At 35.5% G+C, this 27,066-nt stretch overlaps 1 protein-coding gene across 3 annotated transcripts in view; it reads right to left on the bottom strand.

Annotated features, from left to right (window-relative positions):
* Window positions 1–4,838: 4,838 nt before the first annotated feature.
* Window positions 4,839–27,066, bottom strand: part of LOC131046605 (acyl-CoA-binding domain-containing protein 6) — a 157,924-nt gene continuing 135,696 nt past the window's right edge. For all 3 annotated transcript variants that reach the window (XM_057980381.2, XM_057980380.2, XM_059213065.1), the window contains 4 exons: window positions 25,655–25,838; window positions 25,256–25,475; window positions 5,464–5,629; window positions 4,839–5,317 (listed from right to left, as the gene is read on the bottom strand). In XM_057980381.2, the coding sequence (XP_057836364.1) occupies window positions 5,244–5,317; window positions 5,464–5,629; window positions 25,256–25,475; window positions 25,655–25,838 (644 nt within the window). In that variant the 3' untranslated portion in view covers window positions 4,839–5,243. The remainder of the gene's footprint in view (window positions 5,318–5,463; window positions 5,630–25,255; window positions 25,476–25,654; window positions 25,839–27,066) is intronic.

Genomic DNA, 27,066 nt, shown 5'->3' with positions numbered 1-27,066 from the left:
CTATACATCCTTGCACTATGAACTAATGTCCCTTCACATAGAAGCTCACTCCCTTGTGATTTGTGGCATAAATGATGAAAATCACGTTGGCATGCTCATCCCCCCTAACTATTATGTACCCATGGTGCAATATAAGGGCAATCATTATTTGCTCAACTACATCAACCCATTAAGTGGCATACAATATCTCAATAGACTATCCATTACTATGTGTTATATCTACCCTAATTCTCAATAGCGTTGACTTCACTTCACTCAATACTACTAGTCCTTGTAACTTGATCCTTGTCATTGCATCAATTTATCACTTAGACACTACTAATTTCTATGTCAACAACCATACATTTCTTTCACGTTTTGTTTCCATATTCTTCAAATATGAATTCTACTTTACTTCAACATTCACATACCCATCTATCTTCTAATTTGTTGGTCAACTAATGGTCCATTTTATGATCCCCACTATAATTTTCACTCCCACTCCCACTCCCACTCCAATAGCCCACTATCTATATAAAATAATTGTTGGTCGATGATAGTCAATGCCTCTTCTATGAATCTCTCACCTTTTAGCTTTGAAATGTGCAAACTTCTAAAAAGCTTTCTTTGTAATGTATTTGCCTTGCTCATCAAAAACCTGCCATTATCATTGAAAATATTTGCCTTTCTACTCTTTGTAGACTACAATTCATTCACACATTCTCAAAAATCAATTCACAAAACAATCATCCATCTTTCATTTTCCCACAACCCATTTTTTTTTAAGGCTCTAACACATTTTTCTAAAAATAAAAAACTGATAAAAAAATTGCATTACAAATAAATGAACACAGAGATGTATTATGTGATGTGGGCCAATTATATTAATTTATAGCTTTTATAAAGGCTCACAAAAAAATTGCCTTGTGGAAAATAACTCATAAATCACCTAACCTTTTATATGAAAAAATAATTACCTCCACACTAATATAATAATATAAACTTATTCAAATATTAATAAATGCTAATTCTAAAGGGGTGTCTCGCAAGGAGATGCATTCCCAATACAATTATTTATTTCAAGCTATATTATACTTTTCACATTTAATATAGCTTGTTGGAATTAACCTCCCAATTTTATTGAAAAAACAATTTTTTGATTCAAGAATTGATTTTGAAAAAATAATTGAGTGTTATTTTGAGTATTTTCTCTCGCGCCTGCATTAAAGCATCGATGTTTATATTTTTAATTATTTCATAAATGTGAATAATTGCTTTTGATGTTCCTATTTTTATCCACACATGCTTTATGGGTGAAGAGAACTTCATTATTTTATTAGAAAATTTCATTGTGCTAAGTTTTCTACTAGAAAGAATTTTCCAAGGTGAAAATACTATGTAGTGTCTTTACTCTCCAATCGAGCTTTTTCCAAACAAAATTTTAGATTACAAACCAAAGGAAGAAGAGCAAACAAAACAAGAAAGATCAACATTGGACGCAACTCAAGAACAATAGCACTTAATGTAATTGTAGACACCTAAAATTAGCCTAACCTAATTAAATAAATATTTTTGACTTAAACTTTCTATTAATTAAATGAAATTTTATTTATTGAATTAATTCACTAATCTTCTTTTAACCTTTCTCCATTTAAATAAATATATTTATTTATTTAAATTATCATTTCTCTAAATTAAATAAATATCTTATTTATTTAATTGACCCCACCTCTTCTATTAATTAAATAAATCTTCATATATTTAATTAATTTATAACTTTTTCCCTCCATGACAAATGCCACTCATATCTTAATTCACCTTTAACAACTTCTCTAATATTTTACCATTTCCTTTACCTACCCTCTAATGTGAGCCAACCATTTATCCCTCCACCTCTTAATCATAACCATCCATTTCTAGGGTAATCTAGATAAAAGAGATCTCTCTCCCTCATTTTTCAATCAATCAATCAAACAAAATACCTACACTCTAATGAATTGCATACACAACCACAATCCAATTTATATTGAGCTCTTGTGCACACATAAAAATCTAAGAACAACCATAATCAATATCAAACAAGGTCAATGGGGATAGAAAGACAATGGAGATCAAACCCTAGGAGCATGTGAAAGTATACATTTCTCTATTTTTTTTTTATCTTTGCATGATCTAAATTCTGTATTGGTTTTATGTTGGATGCATTGTAGAACTAGGGTTTTTAGTGGTTAAATCTTATAGGTTTTACAATTTTTTTAGTTTCCAATTTCAACATATACAATAGTAACTCGTGTAGACAACAAGGAGGAAAGTTGGCCAAGGCCAAAGCATATTTTGATGCAAACATTGCAATCATAGCAACATCAATGTTGTCAAGAAGTTAGCAACAAAATATGCCCAAAAAATTATGACCATACCTAAAATGTTTAAGGCAAAAAATTACCATACCTAAACTGTTTAAGGCATATTGGTTAACTCTCTAACTTGCTCTTATGAGTGCAACGTTAAACTTCGTCATAAGTTTAATGTCACTAAAAGATACAAATGATGCACAATTGGATGCACTCAATCAACAGATTACAAAATTACTTAAGCAGATGGTGCCCACGAGGGGAATAAACACTAAAATACTCACTCACCCAAGTAACTCCAAATTATGCATGCACAATGTGATCCATTGAGATGAAATCATATACAAAGGTGTTTATGGCTATTGAAAATTCTGGATAGGCGTTGACCATTATCTTGAGTTGGATAATAAGAGTATCTCCTTGTACAATCACACATGGAAAAGCAAAAAATAACAAGGTGGTGGTGAGAAAGTTGAAGTTAATAGGGTCAAGGGCAAGTTTAACGCTACTTCTACAAGGTACAAAGGTAAGGAGAATCTTCATTGTAACAGCTGTAATAAGGATGGGTATGCATAGGATAGATGTTGGAAATTACATCCAAATTGATTCATTCTTGGGCTAAGACAAGGTAATGCAAACACTTCATATCAACTCACAGAGGCTGAATAAAACTCTGAAGTGGATGATAGGTTGGTTTTTGCTATTCTTGGCAAAAGTATTTCTGAGGTTTGTTTTGGCTCACATAATGGAGAGGAGATTACTCAGCTTTCCACATCTAAGGTCAAATGAGAGGTAAGAAAGTTGGTGCTAGATTTGATAAATGTTCACTAGTAAACTTCACCTCTCATAATTTGGTTAGTGAACTTGATTGGAGCTGGTGGACCTTCTGCATCCATATGTTTTAAGTGCCTACAAAAGGGAATAGAGAAGACCATGACCAAGCAATGTAAGAAGGATGTAGTGTTTGTAGATGTCATTCCATTATATACCTGTGATATTGTATTTGGAAGCCCATGTCTCTTTGAGAGAGTTGATGTCTCCTATGGAAGATGAATCAATATAGGCTCAAATTGAGCGGGACAATATCTATGTAGCATCCTTATGCTAGCAAATCTAAGTTCATAGCGGCAAGTACTCCTAAATACAAGACAATTGATTACTGCAAATGGAAGGATTGTCTTTAGGAAGGTAACATTGGGAGAGAAGAATGAAAGAACAAGGACAGTAAGTACATCAAATCAGTTGAAGAGCAAAATGTGCAAAGTTTTGGATTATGTTTGTCTTGTGTTGCAAATAAAGATGGCATCTTTGTAAGATAAAGGGTTCATCAACTCTTTTGTGTGAAACCCAAAAGTCTCCTAAGAGGGGTTTCTAATCCAAAAACTCAAGTCAAGTTACAGGGTCATCAAGATCTTGTTTACCATTATCAAAACTTGCATCAGTCTTATGCCTTAAATAATTAAATTCATTGAATGCAAGGCATTTGAGGCTATGATAAAATCAAGAATCTGGAGTGGTATAGGACATCTCCAATAATTTTTTAAAGCAAGTTGCCAACCTCAAAATGACATAGAAAACCAGGTTTCGCAAAGTTGTTGCTTTTAATAGTCAATGAACACGTCTTCTCCCCCTAAAAAAGCCAATAAACAAGTGGAATATGAAAGGTTTGAAATGTTTCAAATCCTTTTTATGGAAGTTGATCTTCCATTCTTGATGTGCTGGAGGTTACTAGAAAGCTATAGGTCCCACAAAAAATGGGATGAATGCTTCCTTTTAACATTGATGGGTTTGAAATCTTCATTCTATGCCTTCTTGAATTCATTTTCCAAGATTGCATTCTGAGTGGATAGGTTGAAGTTGTTAAGACTAATTGCATGTGTTGCGGGCTACTTTGGTTCATCCTTGAGCAATATATGCACCCTTTGGGCATTGTATCATTTGTTAAAGAATAAGAGATAGTGACATGAGTTTTCGTCATTCTTAGTGGAGTTTTCTCCTGATTAAGGGTTTTTCCAGCTATAATTTGTCTCAGTTGTGTTATGTCTTATTGCATCTTTCCTTTCTCACTCATGCTCTTATACAGATGTTGCACGTCTGATTGAACTAAAAAAATTGTATGTTTTAAACATTGTTGGTGATGAAGACTATGTTGGAAGGTTGTTTCAAGAATTCCTGAAGTATATGTTGTTGAAGAACATGTGAGAGGAGCATCTTCCCTATTTGCAAATCATCCAAACTGACAATCTCTTAGATGACCAACATTCCCATCTCACTAGTGCCAAATTGTGCATACATTAGTTTCAACCTCATATTTCAGAGTTATGAGCCATACACCTAAGGGCATTTACTCAAACCTTGCCTCAAATCAACAGCTAATATGGGGATAAGAGCTGCACAAATCTATATTGAATATCCCATAATATGAACATTCCCTGTCAGTAGAAAAGGAAACCTGCAAAGCTTGAATCTTTCAAAATTATCACAAGAAACAAGCCAATATGCTGCTGATAAATAGAAAAGGTAATTTGATCAATTCTCATTGCCAATTGAGCAGTAGGCTAAGCAATTGCCTGCACATGCAACATCAGTATTTTTCAAAAGTGGCTGCTCTACACTCCTTTCAAATCCCCTGTCAAATTGTGCCTGGTCTTTTAACCATACAGGATTTATACGTATATAAATCCAAGAAGAAATTCCACATGCAATGTGAATAATTAAATGATTCGGTACTTTGGATGAACTTCATATCCTCCAACGATTAAGAAACAAATTAATTACCATCATTCCGAATATATGTTTTGAAAAGCTACAATCCAATTCCTAACAAGCATGCCAACAAAGGCAGTATTAATTTTCATCTGGCTGGACGATACTATAGCACCACAAATCATGCCTGTGTACATGCTTTAGGACTTAAGCTACTGAGCTAGGTGGTTGTTCATGATCACCCTGGCATACAGTCTCCTGAACCAATCCCAATTGATTTCCTGCGTATTGTACCCAGTATATAAATGATAAATACACAAGCAAATTAGCACAACACAAACTTAATAGGGCCAAAAAACAAATACTAGAATGGAATCTGTAAATGTGGTAAAAAAAATAGGCAACAAGCCAAAGAATTCCATTGTACCTTGATTTGCTGGTGTAGGAAGAGTTTGTCTAGCATATATCCCTCCTTGGTTAGCTGTGGGAGCAGAGGCCACCTCTTGTGTCGAATGTGAAGCTGTAAAGCCTGAGACTGTATAATGTCTTTGATCATGCTGAACAGTAGATGGCAAGCATACAGGCATTGGTTGCTGTGAAAGTCACACCAAAAATTCACAATTGTCAAAGCTGTATGATTTAAGTATATAAACTAGATATATTTATGTAAAATTAAAAGCGAAATAAATAATAAATGACCAGGGACATGAATATAAAAGAATTTGGATTAAAAGATTAAAGCAGCATTAGCACCAAACCTGGCCAAACTTTCCATGTAGCTTGAAAGCAAATAATACAGGAAACAATTGGAAGATATTCATCCAAAGACGAGTACAAAATTCAAATACATAATGAGAAAGTGAACTTTCAATAACAACAAACTCCTATATCTACTAGAGAAACATTTATAGGGGATTCAAATAATAAAAAATGGGACATATCAGAAAAAGATTCACAAAAGTTCACGACTAAGAAAAAGGAGCACACGGCCATCCTAAAATATGTTGTTTCTACAGGAGTGTGTGTGTATATATATATATATATATATATAGGTGGAAGTAGAATTCAAATCCCCATGCCATCTCAATACATGATTTCTTACTAACCTTGTGATTGAAAAGGACCAGTAATTAAATATGTACTAGGCCTATCAATCAATATCAACCTAGGTGGACCATGATTGAGCAAAACATTATGATTATGACTGGGGTTCAAATTCCATCAAACAGGCTTCCTTTGTTGAAGTGACCATGACAATATGGACAAAAAAAGGATGCATATGGGTGTGAATTCTAAGTGAATAATGACAAAAGGATACCCCAAGATGCAGTTTACAATTCAAATATTTATCTAAATCTGATAGTACCCTCCCTATGCATTAAAAGATGGAAAGATAAAGAGAACAATGACCAAAGTAACTGAGTAGTTAGAAAGCAAGTCATCACAGTTCCTGTACCTGTTTTGCCCTAACTAAATACATCTCTTACCAAGCCCTCGATCCACACCTCAGCCCCTCCCTCAAAAAAAAGCCTCTTCCAGCTTATACAAGAATTCTTTATCCAAGAACAAACATGATGCAGTAAAATGGGATGACCTCAAGTGCTTAACCATTGGGGATTTCCCAGTGAAGACTTTGTTCAAATCCCCAAGAGACATGTTAATGCTAATATGTACAAATGTTGTGTTTAAATTGAATTAACTACCACATCCAATTTCAGGTGTGGTACTCCAACAGATGAGGCTAGATTCAATTGTTGAGCAGATTTGACAGAAGAGATACACCTTGATTGCAGCATCTAAGCTGGAGAACTCTCCATTGGGAATTAAAAATAAAAACAAAAAGATATTCCCAGATACAACTTTCAATTCAAATACTTATTCAGATTCTAAACCTGATAGTATCTTTCCTATGCATTAAAGACGCCATACAAAAGAAAACTGTTGACCTAGGTAACTGAGTAGTTGGGACATGAATCACTTCAATTGCTGTGCTGATCTGACCCCACCTAAATTCATCTCATACTTACCCTAATTTCTGCCTATTAGCTTATACAGGAATTTCTTATACAAACACAAAGAACACAATGCAGTGCAGTGGGACAACCTCAAGTGGTGAATCATTGGGGTTTTCAGAGCAGAGAAACATGTTCAAATCCCTTGGGGACATGTTAAATGCTTATACATACCAATGTTGTGTTTAAACAGTTTAACTATCACGTCCAATTTTAGTCGTGATAAACCAACAAACGAGGCCAGGTGCAAGCTTTGGGTGAATTTAAAAAAATAGATTACCTTTGGTCATGGTATTTAAGCTGAAAGACTGCAGTAAGGGCATCTAAGGATAACTTATCAACATAAATAAACAAAATAAAGAACACAATGCAGCAAAGGCAAGAGATTTGTTTTTGAGGTCACAGTATCTGCTTGCCTAACTTTTTGAAAGCATGTTGGTTGCAGCTTCTACTTTCATGATAGGAAAATCATTTATTAGGACTTACCACATCTCTAGCTTTGTTTATATATGGTGCAGGCATCGTTCAGCTTTATAAAGCCAACATTGCTTGTTCTATCTAATTACTCTCCATCAACATCCATTTCTGCACTCTGCATCTTCCAACTCCTGACATCTGTACTCTAGTTGACAATTTGGGAAGCATTTACCTCTATCAGCATATAACTTTGTCATCAAGACAAAATTAAATTGCAACATCATGTAGGGCAGGATTACTTCTATTAGAAGGGGAAACTCTCAGATCATTCAATATCTACAAAATGACTAAGAGATATTCACAAACATAAATTTCTCAAAAAAGTTTAAAAAATGAAACTCGTTCAATATAATTTACAGAAACAAAAAAAATTGCATACAATAATGAATAATGAATAAATACAATATTCAAGACTGCTATAGAGAAAAGATTTCAAGTCAATAAACACGGCCATTCAACTTTCAGAGTACTTCAACATTAGTTACTATGCATAAGAAGCAGGAGAATTTAATATCAGATGAAGAAAGTGATTCGCATTCAACCGTAGAGCAAAATATGAAACGAAGTTCAAAGTTGAGTTCACATACTTCCCAGAATTCAAAGTTTCCAAAATACTAGTTACTGAAAATTCAATGCAATAAAAAACTATAATATATCCCATCAAAATCATTTATAATAAATCTTATAATAATTTTAAGGCAGTTACCAAATACCACCACAAATAACTAAATTATCAGATATTACAACTTTTTAAAATGAAATAAATTATCCTTTTTCAAAAGTACCACTGTGAGTCAGGTCATCTTCAAAGTGCCACATCTTTTGCCTCATCATCACTATGGGTCCCACTTGCAGAACCTTATCTCAATTGTGTCCTTTACATCCATTCTCTTGCTTTGAATGTATTTTAAAACACTTTATGTCCCTCTTCACATCATCATCAATAATAGACAAGCTATAATTCATTATGGCAATCCACTTGTCTAAAATCTAAAGATTCCTTGATATTTGCCAAGTGACCCTCAAAGATTTGGAATCAGATTCATCAGTGATTCAAGGAATTCCTCCTACAGTCTTCATCGATCACTTATAGTTATTATAAAGTGACAACTTTCAGGTCATCTTAAAAAAAAAAGTAAATTAATCTTTTAAGATTTTAGTAGCATGTGGCATCCTAGATTTCATTAATTGTTACATTATGAAGCTTTTCAATAAAATCATCTGTAAGAGAGATGATGCCATTCTTAGCTTTGAGATCACAGTACTGTTCAATTCCTTTTTGCAATAATTCAATCCTCATTTTTCTCACATGCACCCATCCATTAGACATATCATCACTCGTCTCTTCAAATTGCCTAGACATTTTCTCGTTCCTCTCATATCAAGTAACCAGTTGTTCCACATTTCAAGTTCATTCTGATATTCATCTTTCAAAGTGAGTACTTTCTCATCCTCAAAGTGTGTACATGCCCAGAAGTTTGTAGCTTTCACAAATTTTCTGATTCTACCAACTTGTGCCATTCCATTTTTATCTATGGCATGATTTGGCGAGGGAGGTGCCTGGTTCTCAGTGGGCTGAGTTGGCGTTGATTGTAAGAGCTAAGCCAGTTAACTTGTTTCTTCAAACTAGCAATGATTGTGCATCTTTTTTCATTCATTTGATCAGAGACAGAACCACTATTTCCAGTTGTTGGGTCTGTCCTTCCTTGCTAGGTTTGGCCATTTGAATATTCTGGAATTGGTAATTAGTAGCCAACATATTTTGCTTGTTCTTATCAACCAGGGGCATTGCAATCCATGTACAAATTGCCATCAATGCCCTTTTGAAGAGTAATGTGAGTTTTTCCCTTATTTGGTGGTTTAGGTTGAACAATCACTGGAATGGAATCCAAACCTAGATGTGTAGGCTTTACTACCCTTTTTCCTCAAGCCACCATTTCTTGAATCCAAACAGCAAGCTGTGTAGAATCTGTTTTATAATGAGAAAGAGATTGCAGGATCATTAGGTATATATTGCATAAGAGATTTGGTTGAAGTTACACTGGGGGGGGACCCTTATTCTCACAAGTGGAAGGAGATGGAGAGGTTTCCAAAGTAGAAATATATTGTTGGTCGGTGTTTCAATCAGCATATTGGAGTTAAGGATGCCAATGAGACATTTAGTTGCACATTTGCAAGAATCAAAGGAGTATCATTTTGAGGAGTTATAGGGGTCTATGGTTTTGAGGAACCAAAAGTGGAATAAAGTTAATTTTCTGCTTCAACCTATGCCACCAATACAATAGGTTTCAAACTTTTTCTTCTTTTGTAGCTAATTGTCATTATCGTCCCGGTTTGTGCTGCTGCCAGCGGTTTTTGATATAATCAATGAGAATAACAAACATTTACACTAACATGATTGGTTATTAAATGTGTGCCTTTCCACTTAGAAGATCCCTCGGCTCCCCTAGAGATTGAATCTTTGGTATATTCTATTGACTCTCCCCTTAACCAAAATAGGGTCGTATAGACCATAGTTTGAAAACTCGGTGAGTCACCGAGTAATCGCCAACTTTTTTATTTGACAAGTTTTCTTGGTGTTTAAACATTAAGTCTAAGCCAAGCATTTCCCAACTTTTTACTATTGGAATAATTTTAGGAGAATTATCTAATTATTTATTAATTAGGTCCTTTAATTGCTCTTTCACTTAAGCTAAACTGAGGTGCTTTTTATTGTCTAGAGTTTACTTTTTTAGTTTTAGTTCTAGATGTAGTTGACCTTAATTTAGCTCCTACTTTGCATTGTTTTCGTTCTAATTTTAGCATTAGGCTTTGCACCTAGGGTTCATTCATCCTTTATAAGGATTCATTCATTCATTGTAATTGTACCTCCAATATTATATGTTCAAACATTCTTTGTGCAATAGTACAGAATTCTTGGCTGTTATAGAGCATACAATCTTTGCTTGATCTCTTTTGTGTGATAGGTGTTTTGCTTGCAAATGATTCTTGGCTCCTGTGGTTGATCATCAATTTCTACATTTACCTGTCGAATTTTACTAGCGATTACTCATTGAGTCCGAGTGGTGATTTTTAGTCGGTTCTTTGTTGAGTACTCAATGAATCTAACTCTATCACTTGCACCACAAGGGATAAATACACAAAAAATGTGCTTCAGACACTAAAAACCATGTTTTGGTGGCTTTGTAAGCCCTATCCACTCATGTTAGACAAACACAAATGCATTACAATAGTTTAGACCAAATTGTAAGGATTTTATAGGCAAATGGAAAAGGGCAAATACTAGAATTCGGATTTGCTAGTTCCTTTTTTATTTTTCCCTTTCCTTTCAACCATATAAAATAGTTCTAGTTTTCAAGCATGTTATATCTTTTACAGCACGTAAAGTTTACAAATTTTATTACACTGGATTCAATTTGTATAAATATTTTTGTTGATATACACAAGTTTATGTTAAACATTTTATTTTCAGAATATAAGGTTGACGTTTTTAAATTGTTGTATTTTTGTTTTCATTAATGTTGTAGGTTAGTATACAATGGCATCTAGTTCTGCATCAAGTTTCAACTCAGCAAGTGAAAGCTATCCATTGGAAGAAAACCCCCTCGAAGCCATGAGCCTACATGGAAATATGTCATAATGGGACCTGTAGTGGGGACTATGATTTGTAACTGGTGCATGAAAAACTTAATTGAGACATCAATCACCTCAAATACCATATTGAAAGCATTCCTTATTGCAACACCAAGGCATGTCCAAGTGCCCCAAAAGAGGTGAAATGAGAAATGAAAGCACTTCTTGCATTATTGGAGGCGAAAAAAATGGAGAGCATGAGGCGCAAGCAACCATTGCTCCCAATTTGCCAATAGTAAGCAAGGTATATACAACAGGCATTGTGGGCTCAAGTCACAGTCCACGCATACGTGGCACATCCACCTCATGCAAGTTGAGTAAAGCCTAATCACAAGGGTTATTTTGCCTAGAAACATACATAGAGCACAACCTTCGCTGCAAGCTACAAAATATAAGGTGAAACAAGGAGGTGCAGAAGTAAGGAGACTAGGCATGTGAAAATTTTAGCATTACAACCTTTCATTCAACGTGGCAAAGAGTCCATATTGGGAGTATTTGGTAACAGCATTGATAGTTGTAGGGAAAGAGTACAAAGCACCCTCTCTAAGAGAGTTAAATGGCAGATTGCTCCAATATGCAAAAGTGATTGTGGAAGATCATAAGAAGCAATGGCAAAAGTTTGGATGCAAAATTCTTTTAGATGGGTGGATGGATAGAAGAAATCACACACTCTTCATTTATTTTTTGATGCTTCAAATGACCACATTGGATGAGGAGCTCTGTGTTTACAAAGGATGAAATTGTTGATTTTGAAAGAAGGCTCAAGCCATGGAGGATGTGGCTATAGCAAAAGCAAGAGAGATTACATTGTCATTGGATGACATTCATGCGAGAGAGGAGTCATTGCCTACTGGTAGCAAAGAGGACCACAAGCACAAACCTCTAGGCCAAGTGAGGAGCCACCATTGAATTTGAAGACTAAAACCTCTCCCTCTAAATTTTTCACTAGAATAAGGAAAAGGTAATTGAAGAATCTTGTAATTTGTAACTTTTCTAGATATGCAATTTATTATGATAATTTTAAAAGATAATCATCATAAATTCAAAGTAGTTATCAGCTAGCTATTTAAACCATATGATACAATTTTATACTCTATTTGTATTCAAATCTAATAGAAAAGCTTTCCCATGGTTTTCTAGACTCATTTAATACAATTTGATACTGAATGTTGGAAAAAAATAATGTGTTTCTAAAGATATGTAAAGTAATTTTTAAAGTTGCAGAGTTTTTGTTGAGTCAAAAATTTATGGTCTACCCAACCCAAGTCGAGTCAAAGTTTGCTAACTATGTTATAGATCGCAGTTGTTCTTCTCTCAAGAGTTGTTCTTGGCCTTTGACCAATCAATAGCCAAGAGTGGATTCTTTTAATGTCTTGCACTTTCACGCTAAAGGTGTAGAGGTTTCAAGATAGCTCAACTATGATGGAAAATTGGAAAAGCAGGTTGAAACGCATGACCAGCACATTAAGGCAGATGACTCATAAAATTTTGACTTCTACAACAATAAGGGCAACTCAGGGAATCAATAGAGTTGGGACTTCTTCTGTGACTGCCTTAGATGCCTTGAATTCCAATTTCCCCTGATTTAGAAGAAACACTAAAAAAAATTCAAAAAAATTGAAATGTAATTTTTTAACCAGATGCTTAGGAGAAAATAAGATGAAATGGACTAATTAAGAAGTGATACTTTAAGTAATCTCAGAATTTCACAGTACTAAAAATCATATGACAATACCCTCCAAGTAGTTTTAGTCAACTTATAGACAATACTTACTACTTATTTTGTAGACAATACTCTGCCTAAAAGATTTTTTTTATATTCTTGAAAGTTCAACTCTCTTGTAAAATCCATCACTTGCTACTTTTATAAAGCTCTCAGGTCATAAGTTCGTAACATGATGCAAAAGAATTCATTTGATGTCCTGGATAATACTTCATCAAAAGAAATGTAAGGGATTCAAGACAGCCACATCTATAGTACTTTACCTATGACTGATTCTGTTAGTATGGGCAATTTTGCTTCTGAGCATAAAACTACAGATTCACAGGAGTTTACAATCAAGCCCCCTAAAAAAATCGACTTCCATATCTGATATCTCCAAGACAACATCCAAGAATAAGAGCAATGCAGGAAATCCCTATGCCCCAAAAGATTTTGTACCCAAAATTTCTCAGATCATTAACAGTATTCAAAAAAGAAAGCCCTCATTGGTCGCTACAGAGTCACAGACATAACATTTGCGATTACTTCTGGCAGATTTGGAACCAAAAAGGATCTAATTTGAGAGTAGAAAAAGAACAATGTGTCAAAAACCTCAGAGGCCATTGGATCAGGATAATATAATTAATATCTTGGATTCTAAAAGGCTTCGGAGTGCCCAACAAATGCCAATTTATTGGATATAAGGTAAGAGAAAGATAGATTGCTATGGCTCTACCATAAGAAGTTACAAGATCCAAACGCCTAAACAAGACAAGGCACAATGGTATATGGGGTGTGTTGATGCGTGTTTTGTGACACTCGCCAACACAGAATAAAATACCAAGTATCCTATCCTCTCTTGAACAAGGAAATCTTAAATGCTAAACTATGTGATCAAATAAGGCAACCCCAAGGTTTACAATGCAAGCAATGCAGCTTTTACAATGTATAGACTCAGTGAAAATATGTGATTTTGTTGTTCTCACAAAGGGACTTACGCTTGGCTCGAACACTGGAATACTAATCTGACTTGAAAATAAAGGACAAAAGATGAAGGGTTTAGAGAAATCTAATCTAAAAACCTAACAATGCAAGAAATGATTGATGACTTAGTGAAACCAAACCAAGCTTTGCTTCGCCATGAGGAAACAACTACACAAAGATGGTGCAATCTCCAAAGGGTACACAAATGATTTTCAAATCGCTTATGCACATCAACACCATGTACAATGAGAATAGAACAATTGAAGTTAAGCTTTCAATATAAGTTTAAACTAACGATGCATTGCAATTTGCAATCAACAAATTCCAAATGGTATGAACATATAGGCTTCACCATTAATCAACAATAAGATATTCCATTCAACTAATCAACTCCGTGTAAACAAATCTAAAACTTGAGAAGTAGAAACCATGCAACATGTTGAAACTCAGACAAAGATCCACCATATCTTCAATGAAAATCATGTATTTACTTCGACACAGTCTTGGCAACAATCTCTAGTCTCCTCCTACTACTATTGTTGGCTCCTAATCTGTTAACTGTTAACCTTACAATTGAGAAGCACAAGCCTTAGATAGACTTCTCAATTACAAATGATGGGCCCATAATGATTCCAAATCAACGATCGAGATAATTCAATGAAACCTTGATGTGAAGTTAATTACAAATAACGCCCCATTGACCAATGAGAAAATTACAACATTTTGAATTCAGGCTCTTTTAGGAAAAGGACTAATGAGAAAATTGAGTTGTTACATTGTATTTAATGCCTTCCACTAGTTCACTTGCTCTCCTTTGGATAAGTTAGGTTCAATTAATCTAGACATGCTAACTTGTCATGATTTGATTGGTTGATGATGAATGGCACCACCTCAACTTGCATGCCTTGTAAACTTTCTCCTTCAACAAAGAAGTTTTTACATTTCGAGCAATATCTCTTGATACTAAACATTATCCGGCTTTTGACTAATTGTGATGGTTCATATTCCCAAATTGCATCATCTCCCTGAATGTTCTTCATCTTTGGAATCCTTCATGATGTCTTGGATGTTGATCTTCCTTGTCATTCTTGAATCCTCCATGTTGTAAATTCTTGTGCTTGTGCATCTTGATATCATCTTGCATTGATCTTGTTGAGCCCATCACCTTGATCTTGGATTTCCCTTGGAAATCCAAAGTTGTCATGTTTTTCATCCTTTTAGAGCAATCCTTGCAAAGCTCCCTCTGTGTCCTCGTCTTTTGAATGTCTTGACTTTGATCTTGATTAGCTTTGCATTCACCTTCATCTTGAAAATGATCTTTGTCACCATCTTGCACATGTGAATCTCGGCATTCCTCACATTATTGAGTCTTCCTCTTTCTTTTCTATCTACCTCCTTCCATGACCTGAACCTCAACCTCTTATCTTTGTGGGACGTGCTTGTTTCGTATTTCAAGTTTCCCATTTGGTATAGGCTGGAAGAATAATTACAAAGAATATGGAATTTCATTTTACACCTTAAAAATTGCATTTGCTGCAAAGTTTCTATTGACTTCAACAAATTAATTTTGTGTGCAACTTGCACCATTATCAATAGCCCTCATCGAACTCTGGGTCAAGAGTCAAGAAACCTGAAACAAGACTAGAGATAATGGTCCACATAATTTTTATCTAAAACATTTATTTGGTGCATGAGATTGTACTCTATATTTGGTGTTAAGATCACTAACATTTGGGAACGATGATAAACTGAGTACAAATTTTTCCAACTTGGATGCCTGAAATACTTATAGTGTATCTGCTTGTATAACATTGACTAAGAGCTCTCTTCAACCACTACAGAATTTCTTGCTTGCATAACAGTAAAGTATGGTCACCGATTATACAAACACTGACTTCTCTTTTCTATAATAGATTTAATGGCTATTTTTTCAATTATTATCAAATCATCAATACTCAGATTGATTCCCTACCCAATGCTTTTGATCTCATTAATAAAACTCAAGAGTATCACATGAAGCACACAACAATTTGCACAAGGCAGTAAACTTAGCACCAACTTGGATTCTGTAAAGCTCAGAGTCTTAAATCCTTTCTGATTATATTCTTGTAAATTTTCATTGCTTGTGGATATTGGTTAAATCTACCAAAGCACCATATGTAACATATCAAAGTGGAGGGGACAACAGAAATGCAAATCCAAAAGAGCATGGTAATAACATGAACTCTATCCACTAAAACGAGAGAAAATTTGAAATGATCTTTAGCTGTCAAAGAACTTCCACTAAATTTGGCCTATGTTACCAGATTCTGCAGGAATGCCTGCCATATCCTATGGGTTTGGTACGAGTCCAAATCTGTTACGGGTCCACTTGCAGGTATAGATAAAAACTGAGCAAATATTATTATATATACTTGGGGAGCCGCACTTTAGGGGGCCGTTCCAGCAGCCCACAAGGAGCCTTAGGAGCCCTGATTCTGCAAGCTGCAATTGTAGACATTGTAGACTTACTGTAATCAAATGGGTATGTGTTTACTATTTCTATTTACTCTGAGCAATGCAAATGTAGACGAATTAATCTAAGTTACCGGTTCTTTGGGTATTGGCTTGGGTCTGGGTCCTGGTTCGTGCCCGGTCCTAGTCCGGCCCGGGTTCGACCTGGGTCCTTCCCGGGTGGCCGGGTTCCTTGTGGGTCGCAGGACCCATAGGGAACCCGGCCACCTGGGAAGGATTCGGGTGGAACCCAGGTGAACCCAGGCCTGTAGGTTCCCAAAAACGGGGCCCACGGGTCAAAAAACAATAAAAACCAATAAAAAAGTACTTTAAAAAATAGTTAGTTAATAATTAAACCCTAATTCGCCCCTTTATGATGCATTTCATGCATCAAAACATTCATTCAACTCATTCTATTTGCATTTTTGAAGATTTTTTCTCTAAAGCCGGGTTTCTTAGTTTTTGCATTTTTCTTCGAAGGTAGAGACTATGAAGATGTGAGACACGCATAAAAGGCATAAGAATCACTGGAGAAGGAAGATTTAGCCATCAAAGGTGAGTGAATCTGAATTTTTTACAAGTTTTCAAGAATTTTTTAAAGTTTTTTTCAAATTTTTAAATTTTTTTAAAAAGTTTTTCTAAAAAATTTTAAATAAGTTTTGTATATTTTTTTACACTTTGTATGCATAGTATGGGGTTATAATGCCGAAATTTTATCATTTTTTTTCAATAATGTTGTGTTTTCTCTTTTTATTTTAGGTGCATTATTCATATAATCATACATAATGGCTGAAATTGGAAGTGCAAGAGCAAGCTCTAGTTCAATTGCCCATGCCCGAACTGAAAATAACCGCTTTAAAATTGATCAAGATTCACCACTTTGGCATTATACAACAATGATCAAGCAAGTGTCTAGTGGTGGGGGTTTTGTTTGGAAGTGTAACCATTGTGGCATTGGGTATACCAGCTCATACTATCGAGTGAAAGGCCACCTTTGTTTCATCCCCGGGCGTGGAATAAATTTTTTTGAAAGGGATCAGATGGCAAGGGGCTGCCAAAAGCTCTAGTTTTGGAATATATTAGAGAACAAGAGGAAGCTGATAGGAGAAGTGGCAAAGCAAAGACTGATCATCCTATTGTCCAGTCAAGCTCGAAGACTACGAGGCCTTCTAGTAGTATTGGCTCCACAAGACCAGCCGGATCGCATTCTTTCATACCAAAACCACCAGTTGCTCCACTAGAGAATCAAAATGTTGTGGCTTCACAGAAAAGAGGCCCATTGGACACTGCCTTCAAAAATGAAATGAGAGAGATTGCAGATCAGAGCATTGGGCATTGCATTTATGGCAATGGGCTTCCTTTCAACCTTGTTAGATCACCTTACTTTCGAGACATGGTACATACCCTTTGCAACACACCTTCTGATTATGTTTGTCTAGGGTATGAAAAGGCGAGAACCACCTTATTGGCAAAGGAGAAAGCATCCATAGAGTCACAGTTGAAAGTCATCAAAGATACATGGCCAGAAACAGGTTAGACCATCGTTTCTGATGGATGGAAAGATCGTAAAAATAGGCCATTGATCAATGTTATAGCAGTGTGCCCTAAAGGGGCAATGTTTTTGAAAGCGGTGGATTATGAGGGGCAAGTGAAAGATGCAAGTTTCATTCCCAATATCCTCATAGAATGCATTGACATGGTGGGGCCTCAAAATGTTGTCCAAGTCATAACGGACAATGCTAAAAATTGTAGGGCAGCGGGGACTATAGTGGAGGCTATATACAGTCACATCTTTTGGACACCATGTGCAGTCCACTCACTCAATTTAATCATGCAAAAGATTGGCACACAATTTGATTGGGTGAAAAAACTATACGACGAAGGCGAGGAGATTCAAATGTTTGTGACTAATCATCATATGTCACACGCCATTTTTAGGACCTTCTCCAAGTTGGAGTTGTTGAAGGTAATTACTAATTTAAATTTTAAATTTTATTTTTTAATTTTTTATAATTGATATATGTTGTGTATTTTTTTATGTCATGTTAGGTAGCTGAAACACGATTTGCATCTCACACACTCGTCTTCAGATGACTTGTGAAGGTGCAAGAGGCCTTGAGTTCTGTGGTCATCAACGGATTGTGGAGTGTATGGAAGCAGGCCCAGACAGAAAGAGCTCTAAAAGTAAGCGCATTGATCCTTGATGAGAAATGGTGGGATAATGTGGAATATGTTTTGAATTTCACTGAGCACATCATGAGCATGATTAGGTATGATGATACTGATCGCCCATGTTTGGGTGAGATTTATGATGGCATGGATTGCATGGTGGAGAAAATGAGAGAAGTAATAAAAAGAAAAGTAAATGACCCAACGAAAACATTTTTCAAAGTTGTGCAGAATATTATTGTTGACCGTTGGAACAAGATGACCAATTCCTTACATCTCTTAGCATTTGCTTTGACACCAAAATTTTATAGTGCAGAGATGCTTGCAACACCAAGGAGGGTACCACCATATAGAGATGCAGAGGTTGCTTCTGGCTATAGAGCTGCCTTTAAAAAGATATATCAAGATGACGAGACAAGAAATGTTGTCATGAAGGAGTTTGGCCAATTTGTATCCACAAAAAATCATGATGTTGTAGCTCTCAATAAGACAGCCTCCGTTTACTTGCAGCCTCTTGCAATTAAACTTCTCTCCCAAGTATGTATCTTTTTATTTTTTATAGTTTTCCAATTCCATTTGATGTTATCATATTTTTATTTTATAATTTATAAATTTCTAATAATGTTTTAACTTTTAATAGGTTGCAAGTTCTTCTTCAGTTGAGCGGAATTGGAGTACATACTCCTTCATCCACTCAGTCAAACATAATCGTTTGGGTGCAAAGAGAGCTGAGGATTTGGTCTACGTACACTCCAACCTTCGTTTGTTGTCACATAAGGACCTTGAATATAATGTGGGTGCAACAAGGAATTGGGATCTAGCCCCTGAGTGTGCTGATTTAGATGCTACAGTTGCACAACTTGCCCAAGTCTCTATAGACGAGGCAGCTATGGAACTTGAGAGAGACTTGGCTAGTGGGTGTTACATTCCATTCGATAGTGGTTCAATTGATGCTGGATTTGAACCACTTGATGACCTTGGGCTTGGGTTGGATGGTGAAGATGAAGATGAATATGGAATTTAAATCCCATAGATGGCTTGTAATTTAAATTTTTATTGTGTCATGACATATTCACATTTTGAAACTTGAATCAGTTGAAACTTGAAACTTGAATATTATCTTTTTTGCAAATTATGAATGTGATATTAGACTTTAGTTATTAGTTTACTGATAACATTTGCGATATATGGATATTTATTGGCATTGGCAATTATGGATTTATGATTTATCATTTATGATTTATGTATGGAAAGTCACATTGTATATTTCATTTTTGTATGGATTGTATATATTGAAGATTTATATAATATATATGTATATATATAGATTTATAATTAATATATGTATATATGTACGGACGAACCCGTACCCGTACCCAAGAAATTTTTTTTTTTGCCGAACCCGCGAATCTGAACCCGAACCGGTAACTTAGGAATTAATAGAGGAGGCAGAAAGCACAAAAGCAAAGGCCCTGGAAGAGGCTGTAATGGACACCCCGGAATGCCCAAAAACCATACCAATTGCTGCTAGGAATTTTATCAAACAGTTTGCATCCAACTCCTTATTTCTCCGTTTAATGTTTTAAATTCCCTTATGGCTCCGGAAATGAAATGTTGGTTTGTTTTACATGGAATTGAAATCACAGAATATGGACAAGAATGAAACTACAATAATATGCAAACTGAAAATTGAACTACTGCTGATAAGATGTTATTTTCAGATTTTAATAAAATCAAATACATGGCAGATTATCAACTCACTAATTATTCCAGCATTATTGATATAATACTCCAGCGATCATTTTCAATCTTCCTGCTACAGTGACATGAATAGTACCCGCGTGAATAGTGTTGCAGCAATATTAATTTGTCTTCAACAGGTCCAATATCTTCATAAAATCATCTCCTCAAAATGGCATAAGCATCGGACAAGTAGGGAAGAAGATGTGAACAAACATTAAATCTGCCTGTGGCTGGAAATGCACCCGATCTGTCTGATAATGAAACTGATAGCAATGGATTCCGAAGGCCAAACCCCAGGGGAATGACGTCTAGAATGTCACAAGAGAGGATAGACGTCCTCTAATGCCAAGAACGGAACTGCAACTCACACATACCAATTCTTCTCATGTTCAACATATCTAATGAAGCCACAAACACTTTCTTTTATTCTTTTTCCAAGGGTCGACTCAACTCTCCTTGGCAATGTGGGATAAAAGATAAGCAATATAAAACATATATTAAAATATTCACTTATGTCTCCCTTGGGTACAGATCCCCATAAAATAAATATTAGAGTAACATTTTAATATTTTACAATTAAATTAAATGTTACTTGAATAAAACTTCAAGCATTAAAATGTATTAGCAATCGGACTCCGAATAATGCGAGTGATAGCTCATCGAAAAGCTCTCACCGAGGAGTATCAAATCCAAACACCAAAACTGGCCTCCACTATGTCCTGTTGACTTACTAAAAATAGTAAGTATGCCTGAAACTGAGTAAATCAACTTCGTTTGGCCCAAACTGGAAATGACTAGGCCAAAACACTCCAGGATCCCCTTAAACCCTTTGTTAGCCCTCGGGACCATGTAGAACAAGGCTAACGCACACACACTTGGTGAACTGCTAAAGTGGGGACATTACAGAGGCCATATGCGTGTTGGCTGCATTTAACACTCTTCGACTGCCTTGTCCTCACAATAATCGTCGAAAACAATAACAATGGGACCCTTTCAACCTTCCTCACCTATTACCATAGTTTTAAAACTTGTGGACTCACCACGGACTCGCGAGTCCATGGGAGCCACAAGTTGACTCGCCAAGGACTCGCGCTCGCGAGTCCTTGGCGAGTCCATTTGAAAGATTCGCGAGTCTTTTGCACGGACTCGTGAGTCTTTCAGATGGACTTGCGCTGCCCCTTGACCCCAACTTGGGGGCGCTGCCCCCAAACCCCCGTCGAAAAATATAGGGGGAAACTGCGCCAATGGAAGTAGGGAAAATTTAACCTCTGAGTCTGATTAGGCTCCATATAACAACATAATTAGCATTGAAGAAATCTTGGTATTATACATTTTGGAGTTGAAAGTTTGAAACTATGAGTATGTGACATGTGTAATGTTTCAATTATGGCTCTTATGTTCTCTAAATGCATTAATTTCTTTATGTTTTTTTGTAAAACTACGGTTTTTTTTTTGCCGAGTCTTTCACGAGTCTGAGTCCGAGTCCAAATTTTTGGTTTGCCGAGTCCATGGCAAGTCCGAGTTTTTAAACTTTGCCTATTACAACTCCCCAACAGAGGGATCACAGATGAACCATTTATTAAAAAATATTGTTGTTAAATTAAAAAAAAAAACTATAATATTTAATGTATGATATATTTAATATTATATGTATTAATTATATATTATGTTATATTTATATTTACTATGTATATATATTTATTTAATATTTATCTATAATTATTTAAATATATGTTTACTATTTTATCTACGTTTCTAATCTGAGACTTGAGTATTTTCAGTTTTGCAAATTATGAATGAGATATTTAAATATTCTATTTATTGGCAGTTATGAGTATCACTGTTAGAATTTATAATTTTGAATAATTATATATTCCCGTACCCGTACCCAAGGAAAAAAAATTGTCATACCACCATACCGGGTTCTAGTTCCCGTACCTGAATCGGCAACTTAGATTTGGGCGCATTATATTTCAACATAAATAAGATCCCAAATATCAAGAGGCCTCATACTTGGCTGTCTTGGGCACTGTTAAATTCAAAACGAAGGAAACCATCACTATCAAATAAAAACGCTAGACCATGAACATATTTCTTGAAGCATTTTGTCAAACAGAGCTGAACATAGCTGTAGGTGCACAATTCATAAAACATTTTGTCAAAAAGTTCACACGTCTTAGCTATGCTTCCAATATTTTGCATACATACATGTATACAGAGTATTTCCGACTATAATATCTGACAAAAATCCCCTTTTCATTATGCTTTGATAGACATGCATACCCTGTTTCAAGACGCTCATATTAGCATAGGCAGAAAGGATGCTAGCGCAGGTCATGAATTTCATTTGCTTGAAAGCTTTTACAACCTTATTAATGTAATCATCATGTGCATTTCTGCAATAATTTTGTTTCATGAGATGGCATTTTTTTGAGGCACTTTTAAACAGCTCACATTTTCGACAAATCCACATTATGTGCAGATTCTGGAATGTAGTTTCAACAACTTTATCTACAATTCCACAGTTTGCATATATGTCTGCTGGGTATTTGAAGTTAAAATGTCTGATGTAGATTCATTTTAAACATGCTTTGATAAACTTTGATACTCATTTCACAACTCATATCTCAACATAGGCAACCAAGATGATGGCAAAGGTTGTGGAAATTGACTTTACAGATCCAAGTTGCATTTGCTCTAAGAGTTCATAAATCCTCTCAACCAATCCATTTATGTATAACCTGCAGTCTATATATTGTATAAGAACACATATCTTTGAGGCACCCTTTATATCATGCAGAGAGCAGAGTTTTGAATGCAACTTGCATAATGAGCAAGGATATCAGCTGCATCAGCAAGAGAAAGTTTTACAACTGTTTAAAAATGTGTGCATGTAGTTGTACCATGTAAACCCAAATTCTTTTCTATTTTGACTACCTTGGCAGACTTAAGCAGGATGGAAGCATGAAGTGGGGGCACAAATAAAGTTTTACAAGTGATGCATGAGTGTAATAAAACTCCATACAAGCACTAATTTTTACAAGATGAGTTTGTAAATCTTGCTCAGCTGCATGCCAAGCAAGCCCTTCTATTCAATAAAGACAAATTTTAAATTTTACCCATATGACATATGGGAATGCAGGAAGCTGAAGCATGTAAAAATTTTGGAACCTTTTGTATGACTGCATTTCAAGTCCACCCCTTCAGTTTTGTCTTTAGTTCATAAACATTATGGAGTATCGGGAGGTGGAAACACCTTTGCAGTTTGCAAGTTTAATAAGCATATTGGGTTGAAACTTTGCCAACTGGCTCCCACATAACAATATATAAAAATAAATCATTTAAACTATATCCTTTATTTTGCAAGATGGATATATGGTGTAGCTCACAACTTTTGCATGTAAAATCGGATACTGACTCCACAACTCCCAATTTGAGTCATTACATGGGCAAATTAAAACTTGCAAATATACTTTATACTTCCAGACTTATGCCAACGACTTCATTTGGAACCTCTATACTCTTCTGTCAAAGTAAATTAATATTACAACTGAATTTGCAAACGAACAATTTGACTCATCATGTATTTTAATATTTTGCCAAATTTAATAAAATCAAATTTGGAAAATGGCTTGTGACCATGTGAGACTGCAAAGTACAAATTGCGATTTAGTAAATTGCAAATTGCATTATATTCTTGCAACTACACCTGCTTATCAACTGGCATTGCTTTGCTCATGCATTATCTGGCTTTTAATCAGCAATAACAAGTTAAACGAATTGTCAAATTTCCCAAGGAGAACACATATTGTGTGAGAAGCTTGTGAGCCATCTTGCGACTTTGCAAAATTGCAAACTTTTAGAACTCCATTGGGGCTCTAAATATCTAGTGATGCTGATTCAAATGGATATTTGAATATTTACGCACAGAATTGCCAAACTGAAATGGTTTATGACTCTGCGTTGGTGTTTTATGACACTTCAAAATGACCAAAGTTGACTCCAGATTACTTGCAACCAAGACCAACAGTTAAAACACTTAGTTGATTTGACAGGTAATTTCAAATACTCAAAATGACTGAGAAAATTTGTGAGTGCGACTAATTGGCAATGACATTTTCAACCTGATCAACAAGATGACAAGGAACCCTCATAAATGACATAAAATATTGACACACTTTTCAAGAAAGCAATTTGTATAATGTGTGTCTATTTGGAGAGCACAAAATGTTTAAAATGTGTCATGGTTAAACAATGGGGAGAACCCAAAAATTGAAAAAAAAAGCTATATGATGGAAAATCTGCACACTTGGAGATATTTGCTTACTAGAAATAGTGTGCACTTTTCTCTCAAAATTTCCCCTAGTTTTTTTTGCAATGTTGTATTCCCAAGTTGTCAAAAAGGTTGTGACCAAGTGATAGAACCACTTGGATCTCATGTTGGAGGCCAAGGACATCTTAGCACTGGAATCTCATGCTGAAGTGGTAGTCCAACTTCAGTTGATAGAGTATGTGCTAGACCTGCAAGAGTTGCTAGAGGAAGAGATGTGGACCATATGGAAAAGGATGTCCTACAGGTGGAGATAGTAGATGCAGCATTCATGCAAAAAGAGTGCTGGAGGTTTGTGAGCAATATAAATGGAGCAACATGGAGGTAGGATTGCATGCAAGAGAAGCAAGGAGACATTCAAGTATAAATAGAGTGGTATTCCTGCATGTTGTAAGTGGAGAAGGCGATGTTTCCAGACCTCATAATAATAACTAATAAAAGATAGTGTATTCCACAGTTTTTCTAATCTCCCCCATATCTTTTTCCTTACTAATATGACTAGTCGAATTCAAACAATAAAAACTTATTGTTTTTGTTTACATTGCCAAAAGGTGAATAGTTAGTTGCCTTCATATAAGTTAGAAAAGGACATGACACATAACAGCATATAGTTTAAATTAGGGAAACTCTCAGAAATCAATATACTTGAAAAACCCTAGAGGTAAGGCAAGCTAACCATGTATTGCTGGTACATATCTGATGAAGCCACAGGTCGATTTGACGGTGAGACAAGTGGCTCCACAGGATTCCCTTTAGCCGTAGATTCTACATCTGTAACTACACGTGCTTGTCCATCTGCTCTTCTCACAGACTGCTTGACAGCACGAGCAATCTTTAATTTAGGCTTTCGTGTTTCACTCGATTTCACAGCACTAGCTTCTGTGGCCAGTTGTTTCCTAAACATGATAATTAAGTTAGAATTTCTTTGCAGGACATGTACATGAGAAATCTAAAGCATAACTTTGCTAAAATGTCATTAGTAGTATGAATGACATCATTTAAGTATATTGACAAGAATAATCTTAAAGTTTGAATATATATAACACAAAGCATCGGGCGACATGAGCAGATTCACCTGGTGAGATAAGCATGAACAGCATGAGCAAATCCTGGCTTATACGAGAACAATAAACCTCGTAATGGCTTCCCATCAATGTTGGATTCAATAGTATATCCATAATGAAAAACATCAGTTATTTTTGCTTCAAAAATCTTCTCTTCAGGAGGCTTCAACTGAACCAAAGAAAACTTTTCAGGACCTGCATTTCCAACTCTAAAATAAGACAGAGAAAATCGTCTTCCAATCACTTGATTGACCCCTACCATGTATAACTTTTATAAGCCAACACCAAAATTCGAAGGAAAAAATAAAAAATCTAAAAGAAATGCTAATCTGGCTGTTTGAATCCCAAATTGCATCATTATAATGCTCCAGAAAGAAGAGTATATGAAATAAATAAAACAGATTATGAAATTGTTTTCGTACGGCAATCAAATACACTGCTTCCAACTTTCAATAACATAATGATGGAAGAAAAGAACTCTAGACCTGAGCCAACCTCCTTGTGAAACAAAATCTACATTGCAAAATAAAAATAGAAAAATATCTGACAAGAAAAGTATTTAAAAACTCTTGAAAGAAATAAGGTTAACATCCACTGCATATGCTATATGCATGGTTTTATTCTGGATCACATGTATGGCCTATTCATAGTTAAAGCATGTTTACTTGTGTATATGTGAGAAGTATAAGGAGACTAAGCAGCTACTAATTGATACATCTAGAGATGAGGCGTGATTATGTGCCTAGTTTCAGCAGTTAACCTTTACACCTAGAATTAGATTGGCATTAACTCATTCTGACCTTTGATAGGAGATATGAGAGGTAATATGAGGAATGGTCATGTGCCACTACAATGAGTGAGAAGCCAGACACAAACCACTAAACATAGAGTGGCAAGCAACAGAAGAGGCGTTCATTATAATAGTAGAGCTCTTAAGTGAAGTTTGTGATGGTTGTAATTCTTTTGTTAATAGCATGGCGTAAAAGAGGCCAAAACACACAACTTTGTGGTTAAATGGCCCCCTAGGTCTAAGTGGGCTGTGAATTTCTTTCTAGGTGTATAGCTCCACTATAATAGGAAATTGCATATGCTGTGCTTTTTCAGTCATAGAAGGCTAACTATTACTGGTGGCATCTTCAAACCCAAACCGTGTAGATATCCAAAGGTATGTCTCTTTCAATACCAAAAGTCAGCCCTTTAACATAATCCACAAAATACAAGGAGCAAAGAGTTTTGCCTTAAACCAGTGTGCCCTACAGGGGTTAAAATCTGTTCAACTACCTCATAAGTGACATAAGTGATAACCTCGTTGAGTTTATGACAATCGAAGCCTATGCAAAATAGATGCCATAACATAGAAGACAACTTGAAGTATCAATCCCAGACGAAATTGCCACTCTAATACCACTTGATCCTTAAATCA

This window comes from Cryptomeria japonica, chromosome 10 (assembly GCF_030272615.1).
Source record: "Cryptomeria japonica chromosome 10, Sugi_1.0, whole genome shotgun sequence".
NCBI classification, from domain to species: domain Eukaryota; kingdom Viridiplantae; phylum Streptophyta; class Pinopsida; order Cupressales; family Cupressaceae; genus Cryptomeria; species Cryptomeria japonica.
This window is presented reverse-complemented; position numbering and strand designations above follow the sequence as displayed.